At 41.2% G+C, this 16,975-nt stretch overlaps 1 protein-coding gene and 1 long non-coding RNA gene across 2 annotated transcripts; one reads left to right on the top strand and one right to left on the bottom strand.

Annotated features, from left to right (window-relative positions):
* Nucleotides 1-1,316: 1,316 nt before the first annotated feature.
* On the bottom strand, nt 1,317-15,290 carry QPCT (glutaminyl-peptide cyclotransferase). Its single transcript, XM_086743911.1, has 7 exons — nt 14,949-15,290; nt 10,758-10,904; nt 8,101-8,382; nt 5,371-5,547; nt 4,404-4,503; nt 3,797-3,913; nt 1,317-1,727 (listed from the first exon to the last, which is right to left on the bottom strand). Exons 1-7 carry the CDS (start codon nt 15,075-15,077, stop codon nt 1,582-1,584), a joined length of 1,098 nt encoding a protein of 365 aa, XP_086600037.1. The 5' UTR covers nt 15,078-15,290; the 3' UTR covers nt 1,317-1,581.
* Nucleotides 1,734-4,261, top strand: LOC147601349 (uncharacterized). Its single transcript, XR_015258058.1, has 2 exons — nt 1,734-3,604; nt 4,002-4,261. It is a non-coding gene; the product is annotated as an uncharacterized LOC147601349 (long non-coding RNA).
* Nucleotides 15,291-16,975: the final 1,685 nt, after the last annotated feature.

Here is a 16,975-nt window from a genome sequence, read left to right as displayed (position 1 = left end):
AATGTTAAAGTGATGGGAAAACAAAATGCTTTTGTTTCATCTTGAGCAACAAAACCAGTCTGAATTTCATTTTCAGGCTGTCCTGTAATAGTAAAATTTTACAAATTTGCAGTGCTGTAAATACATATCTCTATTGTGACTTTAAAATATGTATGTAAATATTGTCTTAGGTTCAGAAATGTTTGCTTTAGGAAAATGGTAGAACACAGGCCAAATCTGACATGCCTACAATTCCATAGCTTATTTCCTTTATAAATCTCTTTGCCCAGGATAGAACTTTCTAATGGAAGAAGTTCGGAGCAGTAAAATACTGCCTTGTTTTTTCTCAGTTCTCTCTACCAGCTTGTTTTTTGGTTTTGTTTTCTTTTTTTTTTTTCCTTCAAATGCTCTCATCTTTTTCTCACCAGTGGAAACTGTAATTCTGTAGGTAGCTTTTGAATACTGTTCTTCTGGCTTCTCCAGTTGGTTTCATTCCAGGCTAGATTTTTGCCACAGTGTTGTACTAAATTTATTGAATAATTCCAGTAAGGAATGTAAATGCACAGGATTGTTAAACTGGTGAGTATCTTTTCCTGATATAGGCTACGGCTTGTCCTTACTTTTTGGTGCTTAAACTGTCTTCTTGCTTCTGACTGTTATACTTCTTTTACTCTTGATAGATGGCACTTCGCCTTTAAAATTATATTTATATAAAACTGTAGTTGCTAAAGTGATCACTTTCCTAGTATGATTACTTCTGATGTAATCTGTATTAAAAACACAGGTTGGTTTTTTTTTTATTTTGGGTAAAATTGTGAATGATCTCACATGAATGAATCGTGTGCTGGGGTGTTGCTCTCGCACACCACCTACTCTGTTTGTATCTCCTGTGCTGCGGTTCAAAGCACAGTGGAAACCCTCAGATATCTTCCTCTTACCATCACTCCCCACCACCCTTCTCCATCAAAAAGTATCCAAAAAACAAGAGGGAGAAAATTGAATTTGAGTTATTTCTTTTTTTCTGGTGGCCTGCTGTCTGCAGACAAGACTCCTTGCAGCTCTCCTTGCAGAGGAAGAAGGAAAGGGAGCAGAGTAGATTAAAAAATCCTTCTGTGTGTCAGGAGTTCTAGCAACTCATTTCAGGATGAGGTGGTTTAGTTCAACCCAAAGCAGAAGTTTTAGTGCGATTTTTGCCTCTTTTGATAATGTGGTATAAATTTCCATTGACGAACACTGCAAAAGTCAGTCACACCTTGTAAAAACTGTAGCTAATGATTAAGCTGGGAGGCATTCCCACCGGGGATCTTAATGTGTGACATAAAACACAGTGATAACAATCTGGAAAAATTCTGGAGTTTTTTATTCAGAGGTAAGACATGGAAAGGTGAAATTCTTTCCAGGCGGAAACTAATTCTTACTTGCTGCTATCTTATTTGGCTACATGGAACACTGGGCCAGGGACAGCTGAATCAATCAATACTCGGTCTAGCAAGAGCTGTCATATTCTCTTTGCTCTAGTGCTCTCCAATGCAATTAAATAGCAAATGTGAAGGTGAGTGAACAGTATTTAAAATGGAGTACGATTTGTTGCCATTTTGTCTGTCACAGGTTTAGATATTCCAGTACAAACACTTGCAGGATTTTGCTGAGATTGTCAATAGTGGTTTTGTCAAGGTTTTCTTCTGTGTCCTCCATGGTATGCCATACTGCAGGAAAAGGGGATGGAATCAGATGTAGGACTGGAACGCCTATAAAGGAGGAAAGTGAAATTTGAAGAAGAAATATTAGAGAAGTTCTGTTAGGCCAATTGATATGTTGCCATTTAGCAAGAGAGTCAGGTAACTACTCAATAAGCTTACTTTATAGAGGAGTGTGCGTCACTGCAGCTTCCTTTTACCTTCTCTCTTTTCTTTTTTGAAGCCTGTGACTGCAGCCCATCCATTTCATATTGGCACCTTCCTTTCCTTTGAGTACTTTTCTCTCTATTTTTTCAGGCACCTGTAGCTAGTAGTTTTACTTTGATACTTGCTTTTTTTTTGCATTGTAGTTGTTGATACCGTGTTTAGGAGCTACAGAAGGGCAGAGAAACCACTGCAGCTCCCCATACTGAAAAGTGATTACCATGTTCTTGTGATAATGTTAAGACTGACCACTTTTTGAAGCATTTTTTTAGTCCTCTCCATAAAAGGTAAAACACAGTGTCTAGATTTTCACTTTGTAAAACAGAACCACTGTTATCCTCAGATAAAAGAACTTCCACTTGAAAGGATCTGTATCATTGCATATATATATATACACACACACACACATCAAGCCGCCTATACATACTGCAACTTTTAGGAAAAAGAGGAGTTAAATCAGTCTTCTGCTTCCTGATTGCTTTTTCAGGGGTGCCTTGTTTCTCTCCAGCCTTTCCTGTTTTACTGCTTTTCCTCTCTCATTTTTCAGCTGCATACCACTAAGAAATGTGTTTTCTTTACTAAGCGTTAATCATGTTATTAGAAAAGGTTTTGAGGTGTAGTCATTGTTCTCCCCCATCGGCTTCTCCTGTGTAGGATTTTCTTATATCCCTTGTATCCCTTATATCCACGATATGATGGCTGTGTTGGTTTCGTTGGACTTGGGCCCTGCCTTGGTGTGAAGAATGAAAGATTGATGAAGGAGACAGTAACCATAGCTCAGTGAAGAGAGCACTGGCTTAGAAGTGGAGAAGTGTAGCTGCCCGTCTGCCCGCTTCCAGAGCTGCGTGCACATTTTACATTACTCAACAGTTAAAAGAGCATAAGCAATGGTAAAATTAGAGGCTGGATATGAAGATACCTCCCTCTTTTCCTGGGTAGATAGCTTCTTCATTGAACTAGTGTTACAGTCCTTTTTGGTTAACCCTTCTTTAGCAATATGACCCTTTTAGTCCATGCTGTATAGTGGAAAACTTAAATCAGAAGAGTTTGCTGTATCTACTACTCTTCTTTGGCTCACCTTAGTTTTGAAGATGCTCTTCTGAGTGCTTGAACCGAGAACAACATAAAATGCACCTCTTGAACTTAGATAAGTGCTTTAATCACTGACCTGCAGCTTGACAAGGTGGCAGCAGTAGTACAATTGCTTTCCCTTTCTTTGACTGCATCCCAAAGGAAAAGAATGAATACAAACTCAGAGGCTATGCCGTAGGTGTCTGCCAGGAGAAATGCTTAGGCACAGAATCCCAGTTTCAGGTACGTGCCTAATTCCATGAGGGATTTCAGGCATATTGTGTCCTTTGCTATTTCTGCTGGTTGCTCTATGCACTTTTCCCACTCCTTGAGCTAACAGCTGTGAAATCTCCATTTAGGGAATGAAGATGTCTAACTTGAGTATAAGAGTTTTGCAGGAGACAGTGCCTTCAAATTTAAACAAGTAATAGTGAGCATTACTGTAAATTTTAAAACTTCTTCAGAGATTTTTGTAGTGTTTGAAGATACGACCCTTGACTGTTTCACTGCTTCTAGAAATAGTAACTAGCTTGCTAGTGTGGTATGTAGTGATATCACAGTGGATCACTTGCTTATCTTTGTAGGACACTATTGGTGACAAATTTCCATTATCTCTGTGCCATTGGAGCTGCACTGGTGCAAAATGATGACAGGTATGTTTTATCACTGCTTTTGTTTGGGTATGTTTTTTCAAAGCTGTGACTCTTGGCTTGCGTAAAGTTGGATTTGGAAGCCTCAACTTGATGCAAATAAGCTTGAAAAACAGGATCATGTGTACTTGCTCATTCAATAAATGATGCATTTGCTACTGAACTTATACTTCAAAATATAAGAGCTTCCAGTACCTCTTAATAAAAATGGAACGTGGTCATCTTCAACCAAGCCTCGATGTAAAGTAGTCTGGAAATACTGCCTTTCAACGAGGTGATTCTTCAGCATATTCATGTTGTGTAGCTTTTGCTCTGTAATTCACAGTGAAAGTGATTATTACAACATTTGGACAATATGAGGCATGTTTAGCACATTTGAGTTCTTTTTCCTCTCACACAGAACCATTTTCCATCAAAGAAGAAAAAGGAAGGAGACGGTGATTGTCTTTCGCCTTTGTTTACTACTTAGAAGACCTCAGCATTGGTGCTATTACCATCATTTTACAGAAGTGAGAACTAAAACACAGAAGTGAAGCAATTCCCAAGAATCATAGAGTGACAATCAGTAACAGAACCCGTTTCATGGCTTTCAAGTGTCTAGGAATCTTTCTCACTTGTTTTATTAGTTAAATATTATATTAAAATCTCCATATAGGTTTAGGATGCACTGAATTTACATTATTAAATATTATAACTGTAAACCAGAAAAGTAATCTAAAAATCTGATTTACAGGACTTAATACATTCAGAAACTAAAGACTAAATTTTCAAATTAATTAAAAGCCCACACCCCTCTCCTTACCAATTGCTTGAAGCCTCTGAAACCATCGAATAGTGTTTGGAAAATAATTGGGAAAGACTGGGTTTGGTGCACCAATTAAATCCAGTAGTACAAGCAGGTCCTACAGAAGAAAGAAACTTTAATACAGAATTCTTTACATTACTGCAATACCAGCAGCAGCAGCAATTAAACCTCTTGGTTCCTGTATAGGTCATGACTAGGTTTTTGATAGCTCTGGCCAAAGATCTGGCTTTTCCACCATGGTGCCTGAGAAGAACTCATTAGCAGAACCCAATTCCAATCTGATGCATTTTGCTGTCTTTCTGAGGAGGAAAAAGGCAGACTGTTTCTCTGCTCCTCAAGCTGAAGCAGGCTGCATCGCTTTGTTTGCAGTTTCTGTGTTATATCCCTTTAAAAGAAAAACTGTGGTAGGTGGGGAAAAAGAAGAGGAAATTGCTTCTTCCCCAGGGAACAACAAAGTCTGTCAAGGGAAAGACATTTTATGAGTCACAAGATACAGTGACAGAAGAAAAGTGTCTCAGCAGTGACTAGGGAAACTGGAAGGCAGTAGGGAGAAGGGAGCAGACAACCAGAATGTTAGTAAGAATCAAAGGGAAATAATTTGCTGTAGCTTCGTGCTGAGCTAGGAGAGAGTTCTTCATAGGCTGATAATATGTCTGTGCTCTTTCCTAATCACTTTGAATTCTCTCTCTTGAAAAAGATGGATATTCTAGTTTATATTCTAATAAATTTGTGTATTTTGGTTTTTCTATGACTCCTCGTACTTGCATGGGGAAGGTCTAAGCAGATTCACCTGAAAAGTTCTTGCTAATTCTCTTATCACATCACAAAATTTCCACAACTCTGCTTCTTCCTTTAACTTTGGTGGCGTTCGTGGTTTCTTGGGAGTTTGGCCAATTACTTACTAATTAAATATTATTTTAAAATGCACCTTACTATTACTCATTAGGAGGTAAAAGCCACTTACTATGCCTTGCAGCTGATTTGTGGTTGTTGAACCAGGTGGATGAGGAGTAGATACCATTTTTTGAGCTAAGTGTTGAGATCCATAGAGGGAATCAGAAGGGGACCACCGGACAAAGGCTTCTTCACCATCAAAAAAAATCAGCTGTAGTGAAAGGTCTGGTCTTGATCTTGAGCTGGTCTGTCGAGGAAGTTAAAAGTAACATAACTGATTCTGGCCAGAACATTAAATAAAGGACAAATACTGTAGTCAAATAAGCAACATCAGTAGGGGGTCTATTTTCAAGATACCCTATGTAAACCTTCCTATGACTGTTAAGCACATGTTATTGTGTAATAGTGATCAGTCTTTATTATTTATCTAGCACAGTGACATGCTCTCCAGTATGGTATCAGCTTGGTTCTGGTTAAAAGTTTCATTGCTAACTTTAGTGGACATGAGCTGGGAATGCTGAGACAGGTCTGCAAGACCAGGTAGCAGAAACATCATCTCAAATAATGAAGAGGCACATTGGCAACACCTGATTTGAGTGCTGATATTATTACTTGATAGCGCCACAAAGGAGTACTATCTCTGCTACTGCTGTGCGCCAGTGGAGGTGAACTATATATTTGTAAAGTTGATGGTTCCTTGAGGGACAAAGAGCAGCCAGTCATGAGAAGAGTGACCATTTTTTTTCCTTCATGGGGACTCTCAGCCACCAAGGCAACTTTACCCTAAAACCAAAGCACAGGGTGCGGAGTAGATACACCCTTCCCTTTCAACAACCAGAAATACCACAGCAGTAAAACCTAAGAATATATATGATGAATGTATTTAAGTTCATGAAGGAGACAACTGTGTGAAATTTCTTCCCGATGTAGAAGGAGCCTTTTTTCTCTCTGTTTACTAACTGAAGCCTTGTTTGCACTGGCAGCGTTTCCTAATAATCTACAACATGGCTAAACCCCATTCAGTTCCGCTATATGAACAGTTTTGGGAACTGCAGTCCTGGCAGTTGCCATAAATATTTTAACCCCTCTATGAGTTAATGTTACTTCAAGTGAAATTGCATTATGTGGTTAAAAAGGTGGGGTCACTGGCAACAGCCATGTCCTGTATGGGCTACAACTCCCAGCTCGCTGGAGCTGATCCAATACAAACAGTAGTGGAAAGCTTCTATAACATGTCCCTCACGTAGGCAAGATGATATTGATTATGCTTACAGTGATACATGGATTTCTGTAATGGCAATGCTTTGCTGCCCTTTGTCCTCTGCACAGAACAGAGCTCTTTTGCCAGCAGTCATTTTGTATAACGTTCTGGAGGAAACTGTATTAATGCCATTTGAATTTTAGAAAGTACTATTTGTAATTATTATTACTGTTTAACACATTCCCAGGTCTGAATAATGTAGAGAGATTCCTCTGCCCTTTAATTTTAAGCGTACCCTATATAACTGGAGAAACATCAAGATAAAAATCACGGCTTCAAGTCAAAGTATAAATAGACTTGGCTGAAAACATAACAAACTCTGTTATGGCACTATGAGCAGAACAAAAAGGTCAGAGCTAATGTATTAAGCAGATGGATCCCAAAGTATATTTTGTTAGCAGACTGTACAAATGGTAGCCTGTGCAAAGTCATTAGATTGCCTTTTTGTCAAATGCTGTCAGCTTACGTCAGCAAATTAATCAAAAAACAATTTATTACTTGCCTAAAATTCCAGTCTTTAAGTCAGTGTGCAGATTATTCCATAAATAACCACCAGGCAAATTTATTCTAAATGAAAGCATATGTATTACAAGACTGACTTGTTTTGTGATTAAAAACAGTGGGATATTCATAATCTTCTAATTCTTAAATATTCTGATGTCAGGAGGCACCAAATCAGTTCCTGGAAGCAACTGCAGAGAAGTAATTCTGAGTGTATTGCTGACACTTTGTAAAGCATCTGAGAGACCTTTCCCTGTGAAAGCTCTGTTAGTGTATGAGACCTGTTCTTCTGTAAATAGTAAATACTGAACCAGTAGATGGCACTCATGAATCTGTAATCCTACAAGCTTTTAGAGCTTGTAGGATCCACAGATTTTTCTGCCTAGCAATGGCAGCACTTTGAAGCAGATTTTCATAGCATAGCATAGGTAACGCAAACTTACAATATTATAATATTACTCAACTGTTTTCCTGTACTCAGCCATCACTTGTTTCATAAATAAACCATTCAAATTGATAAAGGAAAACAAGAAGAAAAGCCTGAAATCATTATGGGATAGAGGGATGTGAGTGGAGCTCTCTTGCACAGCAATTATTTGATCTGTCTCCCAAAACAGAATACAACTGAGACATTTTAAAAATGCAAGATTCAGAAAGGAACAAAACTTTGTCAGTGACCGTAGATGTTACTGGATATGATAGGAGGTTCCAAGTACGGTTCTGTGCCTTCTGGATAGAAAGTAGGATTATATCTCGCAGAGTCTATGAAACATGTATTATTCATGTATAGTTATTTTTACAGAGTATATATTTATTAGATAATTTTTAGATAGCCACCCTTTGCATAAGGGGTTTTCATGTGATAAAGTACTCAAAGTAGTAGATACAGATCTCTGTTCTGTTCTTCTTGAAGTCAATGGGAGTTTTATAGGCACAGCAATCAGAGAATCAGGCACACAGGCCGTGGAAGAGAACATGGAAGTGCCCTAAGGCCTACTGCTATTGCAAAAACAAACGAAAATGAAACAAGCAAACTACCTGGATTAACTGAAGCTTGTTATCCAGGGCACGTGCCAGCTCCAGTATCATAGCACAAGGCACAGCTGAATCAGTTGCTCCTACAAACACTCTCTCCTGCCATTGTTGTCCAAAGAATTTTGAGTCATAGTGGCAAGCAAGTACTAGATGACGTTTTGCAGAGGGGTTGAGAGTGCTGATAATATTTGAAAATGTTTGATATCCATATGGTGTGTATCTCTGAAAGGTATCTTCTTCAATTTCCCAACCAGCCTGTAATCTTTGAAGACGGTGCTTGATATGCTGCAATTAAAAAAAAAATATCAGATTAATATTGCTTGCTTCAGAAAGATGTTGCAGACATATTCTCATCAGCTAATTAATAGTGGGACTTAAGCTTATTCCATTAAGTTCAGGGTATTTTTAAAAATAAATTTTATAGCAAAAAATGTAATGTCACTATATAAAGTGTGCCACCTTAGCCTCCGACTGGCTCACTTGCTTTTTCATTTCTCCCTTTTTGTCTCTTGTCTTTGGAGTCTGAGGGTGCTTTGAATGATTGCCCGTTAATATGACACATTAAGATCTTAATCTCTGAAGTTTCCAGGCCAGTGTTTTTTTTTCATGTAACCAGGAGAGATTTAACAATTACCTCTTCAAATCTAAACTCAGCTGCGGCCTTAAATGTCAGAATTGACTGCAGAGAACTTGGTGTGGCTATTTTGACAATTACCATATATAGATGCCACAGCAATATTAAAAAAAAAATAGATGGGTTTGTTTGTTTGTTGAGGGGTTTTTTGATTTTTTTTTTTTTTTTTTAGCTTCTGTGGAAAATCTGCCTTTTAGGTGACTTAAGTTGTTTACAAAGCTGTAAAAGACAGTCTGATTCCTAAATTAAAGAAAGAATTAAACATTTCAGAACAATGTCTTAAAAGTAAAATCCTGTAAGTGTAGGTCATTTAAATATAAAAATTAAGACAATGACTCTATAAAAAAAAAGATAATTCATTTTAGGTAACTAAAAAGAATACCTCTAACAACTCCAGTTATACTTAGTAGAGAGGTCTGGCTAATTCTTATTAGAGGGCCATCTCTGTTGAGCGACTTACTTTTATGAGTCCCTAGAGTGCTTCTTCAAGGCAGATTCCTCTCTCTTTAAACAAACATTAGAAAAAGCCTCTAAAGGGAAAAAATAAAATAGACTTTGAAGACCCATCCTGCTCTTTGTGAAGTCAGTGGGAATACTGCTGTAAATTTTAGTGCTAGAACAAACTTCCATTTCGTTTGTGGTCACCTTCTGAAAGCTTTTATGGTGCTGTATGGTCTATCCGCTATCTGCAGGCAGAGAAAAGGATGTCTGTTATGGATCAAGGACAAATATATAAGCCTGGATGGAGTTTCCAGTGCGCACTAGCCGTGACTGGCAGTAGCCTTCTCCCTTAAAGGAGTCTGATGCCTTTCTGTCTTAACAAAGGAATACCAGACTTTTCAAACTCCATCGTGCTTTAACAGTGGAGGACTCTTCTTTTTTTTCCTTTGGTGGGGATCTACTTTAGTACATGCTGTTACCTTGTAACAGGATGATCCTGTTTTGAACATGATTTGCGGTTTTCTAGCCTACGCTCAGCTTTTTTTTTTGTTTTTCTTACTTCTTCCCCTTTCATTTGGCTGCTTTCCAGGGTATCACTAAAGAAACCATAAAACTAAATCTGTAAAGACACATACACAGACACACATACACAGACACACACACACACACAAAGCATAAAAAAAAAGCTGCATTTTTCCAGTCTACCAATTGCATAGTGGCAAATGAACTTATTGTAGTTAGGGCTAGCTTGGAGCTGTTGAGTCACTGCCTAAACGGTAGATGAAGGCTAGTGAGATGTTGTGAATGTCTTCCAGTAGACTCAGCCATGTTTTGGTCTCGTGCTTGGCTACTGTAATCCAGAGCCAGTATGGCACAAAGTCCTGATGCTGCCCACGCCATGAGCGCAGAGCAGAGATGCTGACAGGGCAGCAAGCCAGTCGTGTGGTAGCACCCTGTGGCTCAGATACAATGTGCTGGAGCTTTCACTGGCTTGGGAACAGGAGCAGACCGGCTATGTTAGCCCAGCATTAACACACTGCTGTGCTTGGGCCAGCAGAGCTAGCGTGGTACTTGTCCCAGTGCTGCACTTTGTCATACTGACCACTTCATCTGCCTGCTCTTTGGGGCCCCTCTGATCCCTTTTTGTGTTGATACACACATCTGAAGCAAAGCTACAGCGGAGTACAACAACACAAGACCTCTCCAGAAAAAGGGCAGAGGAGAGTAATTTATTTAATTCCCATGTATGGTGCCAGAGTGTTTGAATCAGTGACCAAAAACTTGCTCACGTGAGGGAGATGACAACAGTCGTGTTGTACTTTGGGTACCAAATCTGAGGCAAGCTTTTTAATTTAAAAAATAAATGTTAAAATTGGTATTTTTTTTTCATCGTGCTATGCAGTCCTAGGAAATAATGTCAGCTAAAGTGCAAGCTGTGTCATGTAGGCTCTATGCAGTCTAGACTTGAACAATGATAGAGTTCATCCTACCGAATGAAAGGAATGTGTTTGTCTCTTCAGTGGTCACTAAAGGCACTACCAAAATAACAGATATTTTTAGAGGTTTTCAGGAAATGTTGTCTTACCTGTCGTACGACATAATTTCCTGGTGATCCTGAGTATCGTTCTATCAGGATAGGGCGCAAATCATTCTCCCACATTTCAGAAACATCTGTGTTTGCCACAACTTCTTGAATAGCATCAGAATGTAAAATTCTTGGTTGGTGAGAATACTGTAGAAAGAGGGAAAGATTACTATAACTATTACTAGACCTTTTTAGCCACAGTTTTCTTCAGAATTACAGTAAATGTGATATATTGTGCTATTTTGATTTACTGACAACAAAATGTAATCTTAAGAAAAGCTTTTATCTGAAAAATTATTGACATTTTTAAGTTCTGTGGCTTCTGTATCTTTGCTTTCTGTGCAAAATATACCAGTATTAAAAACATGGGAGAAAATTTTACCTTCCAGCTGTAAAAACTCAACCCACAATTGAGTTCTCTCTTTTCTAGTATCTTCATTCTACATGCATACAGACATGTCTGCAACTATGCCACCTTCAAATGAGGTTTCCATTGAAACAAACACCAGAAGCTTTGTTTTTAGTAGTAAGAGTATTCAGCTTTATGCTGTGTGTCTACATTACGAGATGCAGTACTGCAAGGAAATGCGTAAGCTAGCTCAGTCCCGGAAAGAACGAAGCTGTGTCATTGTGGCCTCTGCACACAGTGGTGGTACTGGTGTGACCACACAGCACAGTGCTGCTCATGTGGGGCTAGCTGGGCTACACATCAGCTTTGTGACACATGGGTTAACCTCAGAATTGGCAGCTTGTCTCCTGTGATAACAGCAGTAGGCTAGCTACCTCCCAAGCGGCTGCTTTTCCGTTGCCTAAGCAACGGAAAAGCAGCTATTTCAGGTAACCTAGAATACTGGAGGCATCCTGCTGGGGATGGCAAATGCATGTCAAAGATGTGCAAGAGCCTTGTGCTGTTCTGCAGCGGTAGCTGAATGCCAGGTGGGATTCCCCAAGGACACCTCAAAAGCCCCTTTGGGCACCTGATTTGAAGCTACCCAGTCACTAGCAATTGTCTCTTCAGGAACTTCCTAAGCCACTTGTTTTTATAGATTCCTATTTTAGGTATTATCATAGGATGCTCATATCATATCCATTCCTTATTTCTATCATAGAGGCTTCCCTCTGAAGGACTTGCTGTCCTGCAGTGTACCCTATCTACCTCATTCTTTTTCAGATGAGGAAAGGGGGGGAAACTAGAACATGAGTGCAGCATAGCTTATAGTATAGGATAATGGTATTTCTATTTTATTCTTTTCCTTTCTTACAACTGTTGAACAACCTACTTGCTTCTGGGCTGCTGCTGCATCAAACTGACATTTTCATAGATGTATCTGCTCTAACTCCATCATTGTATATGTTAACAAAAAATAATCATTCCCCCTCCTTTCCCACTCACTCATGTGCATCATTTCACATTTGTCTGAAATGATTGCTGAAACTCATTACCTGGCCAGAAAGTGTACTGACCTTGAGATCTTCTGCAGTTCTGTATAATGACATTATCTTAATTACCGTGACTGACAAATATTTTGTTAAAAAAGTTTTTTGCCTCACTATTTGCAACCTTTTCTACTTCATTTATGTGTGTGCTGAGCAAGGCAGGCACAAGCACAAATATTTTATAGACTTCACTGTAAGCACTTCATTCTACCCTTCTCTCTTCTTCTAGCTATGTATCTACGTGTGGACCTTTCCTCTGATTCCACTTCATTTTACTCAGTGAAATTAAGTAGAGTGGAGACAGAAAGACACTGAATCCTACAATGCCAATTTTGATAGTCTGTGAGTTTAAAGCTGAATTTTAAGCCTATAAGGACACCAAAATTTATGAGATGCAATTAACATTTTTAACGCTAGCAAATTTAGACATGGGTGAAAGAAAAATCACATTTCATCTGATATAAAAAAGAACTTCTACAAATTTGGAAGTTCTATTGTAGAAGATGCACAAACTGTCTTTCGAAAGGCTAAACCTTTAATGTGGTGGAATTTACACCAATGTAGAAAAGGCACAGACAAGAGAAAACGTTGTCAGGGAGCTGTTCTGTTTAGGAGGAACAGGCTGTAAGAGGAGAGAGAAAGTCCAACGCTACACACTTCAGAAGAGTGTAGGAGCACAGTTTCATGAAGGAAGTGCAGAAAATATGCCTTCAGTTGAACAAGTGAAGGGCTCAAGTAGGACATGGAATCATCTCGCTTCTAACGTAGAGCACGCCTGGTAATTGTGGTCATTGAATCACTTTGCAAAGAAACATTATTATTATTGAAGTACAAATGTATGAAAACATTTCAGAAGAGAGGAATACATTCCCATTTCTAATAAGAGATATCTTCAAATTTGGGAAGTGAAAGGAATTACAGAAGTCGTCATGGAATAGAAGCAGAATGAGATCTGTAGCTGGCTTGTTCCTTACAGCGTTGGTCGATCTCTATTTCCTCCATGGCCACAGCAGGGAGGCGGAACAATCTATGACAGGGCTACCACTAAGCCTTTTTTACTAAGCTGCATAAAACTGCAAGACTTCAACTTCTACAAGTAGCCCACACTTACCTTGCTGATTTTGGTATATTTCAGCTTGGTGTCAATGGAAGTTAGCTTCTAAGAACTCTTAAGTTTAGAACCCGATTCTTCCTCCTCAATGAGAGAAGGAGGGGGTGGTCTGTACACTATAAGTCTTGCAACTTCTGGCTCACACACCCCTTTAGCGAGAAGGAACAAAAGTTGTCAAGGGACAAGAATTTGATGAAAAAGAGGAAGTGATTCTTGGTTAGTGTCTGCAGGGACAGAGGAGTTCAGATGCTGTGGTTCTGTGGTTAGATGATACTACTGACATCACTGGGAAGTAGATTGACGAGCTGGAATGGAAAGAGGTAAAGAGTGTGTGGTGTGGCTCAAGGGGGCTGAAAAAAGGAGCACTGGGGCTACACGCTTGCATGTTGACTATGACTGGAGATTTTGCCTCGGGTATTCCTACAGATGTATTATATATGTACATATACATGTCTTATGCATATTATAGATTTATTATGTTACAGATATGTAGTCTATATAAGATAGATGTCACATATATATATAGTAAGATACAACTAATAAAACAGAATGATGAGGTTTCTCTTTTTTACAAAAAAAAAAAAACAACAACAAAACCAATGGAGAGTGAATAAAATAAAGGATAAAGCTAAGGGGACGTGAGTGGAAACATACGAGTGCAGTTTTATTTTGCCATTTTGTCCTGGACTCTGATCTACTGGTGAAGAGAACGGTGCACTGGATTAGTGGAGTTCAGGCAGTTCTGGCTGAACTTTGAGTTCAGCTCTTCTACAGACATCTGGGGATGGGGCCTAAAAGTATATTTTCCATTTGGAAGTTCCTGGATCCTTTAATTGAATGAAATCTGCAGTTGTGTGCTCTCCCATGTTCCATGTGGTTTGGTTCTTCATGCAGAAACTATGTTAGTGTTTTCATAATTGGCCACTAAGAGTTGTTACACGGGGAAATCAGAGGTTTACTACTTATTAATGTTTCATTAAGCATTATCTCGAGACTGCTTTTTTCACTAGTTCACACCACATTTTGAATGAAAAACAATATAGTATGGCTCTATGACATATTAAAATATTACGTCCTTTCAAGACAATTATGCAGCAGCTATCAACACCACCCCTACTTGTTTTTCCTAGGTAAATGTTCATCACTGCCGGAAGAGCTATTTGATTTCTCAGACTAAGAGGCTGTCCCCTGAATCACCATAATCACGTTGAAAACTGGAGTACAGCAGAAATTTAGATGGAGCACAATGTCGGATTTCGATCCCTCTTGTGCTGGCTGGGTCTCCTCTTACATTCCCCAGCCGCCCCGGACAGAGCTCCCCGCCCCGGCCGCCCCTTGCCGGGCGGTGTGAGGGGCACCGCCAAGGCCCCAGGGGCCCGAAGAAGAGCCGCTCTCTGCAGCCATGAGGGCGGGGGGCGAGGGAAGCCATGTTACCCTCCGCCACCTGCGCTCCCCCGCGGGGGGGACCGGCCCCGCGGCTCAGGGAGCCGTGACCCTGGGCTGAAATTCTCCTTCCCGCCCGAGGCAGGCTCACGCCGGGACGGCCGAGCGAGGCCCGCTGACCCCTGCCTCCCGGAAAGGTGCTGCCCCCCGTAGCCACGCGGAGAGGCAACGAGGGCCGGATGAAGGCCACCGCCACCCACCTTCGCCAGGGTCCAGTCGGCTCCGGACTCGCTGCCGTGCGCCGGGGGAAGGCAGGCGGCGGCGCAGAGGCACAGAGCCCCGAGCAGGCGGCAGGCGCCCGCCGCCCCCTCGCCCCCGCCTGCCCCCATCCCTCTCCTCTCCTCTCCTCTCACGGTTCTCCCCGCGGGCCCCTTCCCTCTGCCTTTCCGAGGCCCGGGGATGGACACGGGAGAGCCTGGGCGGGTGCCGCCGGAGGAGGGAGGGAGGTGGCTGCTGCTGCTGCAGAAGCGGGCGCTGGCTGTCGCCGCCGCAGCTCCGCCAGCCTCTCCCAGCTCGTCTCCCCTCCGAAATGAGCCCCGTCCCTGGCACCACGTCAGCAGCGCCCGGAGGGCTGCCTGTGACCGGCCTCGGGCCCGCCGCCCCCCCTCTCCTTCTCTCCCTTCCCCTCCTCCCCCGGGACCGCGCCGTTGCCGGAGGAGGCTCGCCGGGACTCGTGATGTCCGCCCGCGGTTTCCCCTGAAAACGCGTTTTGTGTTTCGAGGGGCGGCTTTGCAATGGGCTGGGGCTCGGCGGCGCCCCGCGATCTCGGCGCCCGAACGCAGCCCCAGGCACCGGGACACGAGGGCTCTGACCGGCGGCGTCGGGCCCCTGCTGCCAACGGGCCTTGGCCGGCGCGCCTTACTGGGGACCAGTGTGAAAGGAGTGTTCCTCAGGGGCCCTGAAAGGCAAAGACCGATAGAATTGCTAAGCAGTTTAATTTCTTACTTTACAAGTTCTTCCTGCGATCTGTTTTAGGCCTAAACCGACAATACTTTCTAAAATGACATCCTGTCTTAAGGCTTTTAAAATCCTCTAACTACCAATGAAGCAAAATTTGTGGTCAGCTGATGTTTTGCAGTAGGCCAGTTAAAATTATTAATCCAAAGTCGTAAGCTTCTGAGCACACAAGCCCTTCTTTAGGTCATTTGACATCACCATCCTTGCTCTGCAGTGTTGTAGGAAACATCTGACTGCTCGGCATCACAGAAGTTCCACTTGAAGTCTCCAATTTTTACATCGTTCTTAAAGTTCAGACTTAATGCTAAAACAAATTGAAAGAAAAAAAATGAAGAAAGAAAGGAACAAAAGAGAGAGGGAGGGAAGGAGCAGGAGTAATCATCTTACTGCTCTTCAGCCTTGTGCTGGAAAGCCGCATCCTGGAAACTACAGCTTTGCAAGTATTCAAAGTGCCTGCGAGAGTAATATTAGAGAAGTGGAGCAATTTGTTGATTTGCAGATTCTTGACCCAGATTCCACAGATTTCCTAGAAAAGCTGGTGGATCTGCTGCCTAGCATACAGATGGGTTCTCCAGTGGTGATAGTTTTACTGCAGGTTCAGCATCCTTCTAGCTGATACTCAGAATGATCTGAATTTTTTTTCGTATAAGGGGAAACAAAGAGTTAATTTAAATCAGTGCATTTTTTTTTCCCTCACAAAAGTCCACACATTGCCAGAGCAAAACCCCCAGCATATCAGCGGAGATCAAGTCACAGGAAATTAGTCTGAATCCACCTACCAAGATGACAGTGATCCCAACAGGACTACACAACAGAACAAAAATCTGTTGCCCCTCCATCAGATTTCCTGTGGTTGACTATAAAATCCAGATGCTGGACAAAATTTCTGGCTGATGTGCCAGGGTTCTCACACAGTTTAGCAGAAAAAAAAAAACCCAAACAATAGCTACAGCAGAAATTTGCCAAGAATATAAGCTTGATTCAGGACTAGTTAACACTGTTTTCCCCTAAGGGATTGTGGTCCCACCAAGGGCTACAGTTCTTCGATAGATTATGAATTTGGCAAGCATAAAGACAGTGTCGATCTCACCTGCATAGGAAACAGAAAAAAATAAAAAAGTAAGTGCTGGACCAGATGCATAGAGAGATTGAACAGGATTTTTAAAAAGATTTTATTTTCAAAATTTGGGGAGACCTTCTTCCCCTCACCTTCATAACCACACCAGAAAGTTCCTTGTCCAATGATATAAAGAAGACTGGGAAAATAAAA

Source organism: Chlamydotis macqueenii, chromosome 3 (genome assembly GCF_036417535.1).
Source record: "Chlamydotis macqueenii isolate bChlMac1 chromosome 3, bChlMac1.mat, whole genome shotgun sequence".
Lineage (NCBI taxonomy): Eukaryota > Metazoa > Chordata > Aves > Otidiformes > Otididae > Chlamydotis > Chlamydotis macqueenii.
This window is presented reverse-complemented; position numbering and strand designations above follow the sequence as displayed.

Excerpts from the sequence above, each read along its gene's own strand:
- QPCT (XM_086743911.1), bottom strand. The coding sequence starts at position 15,077 with ATGGGGGCAGGCGGGGGCGAGGGGGCGGCGGGCGCCTGCCGCCTGCTC. Across the intron at positions 5,548-8,100 it reads ACAAGCTTCAGTTAATCCAG|ACCAGCTCAAGATCAAGACC; the intron begins GTAGTTTGCTTG and ends CTTCCTCGACAG. Across the intron at positions 1,728-3,796 it reads CGTTCCATTTTTATTAAGAG|GCGTTCCAGTCCTACATCTG; the intron begins GTACTGGAAGCT and ends CCTCCTTTATAG.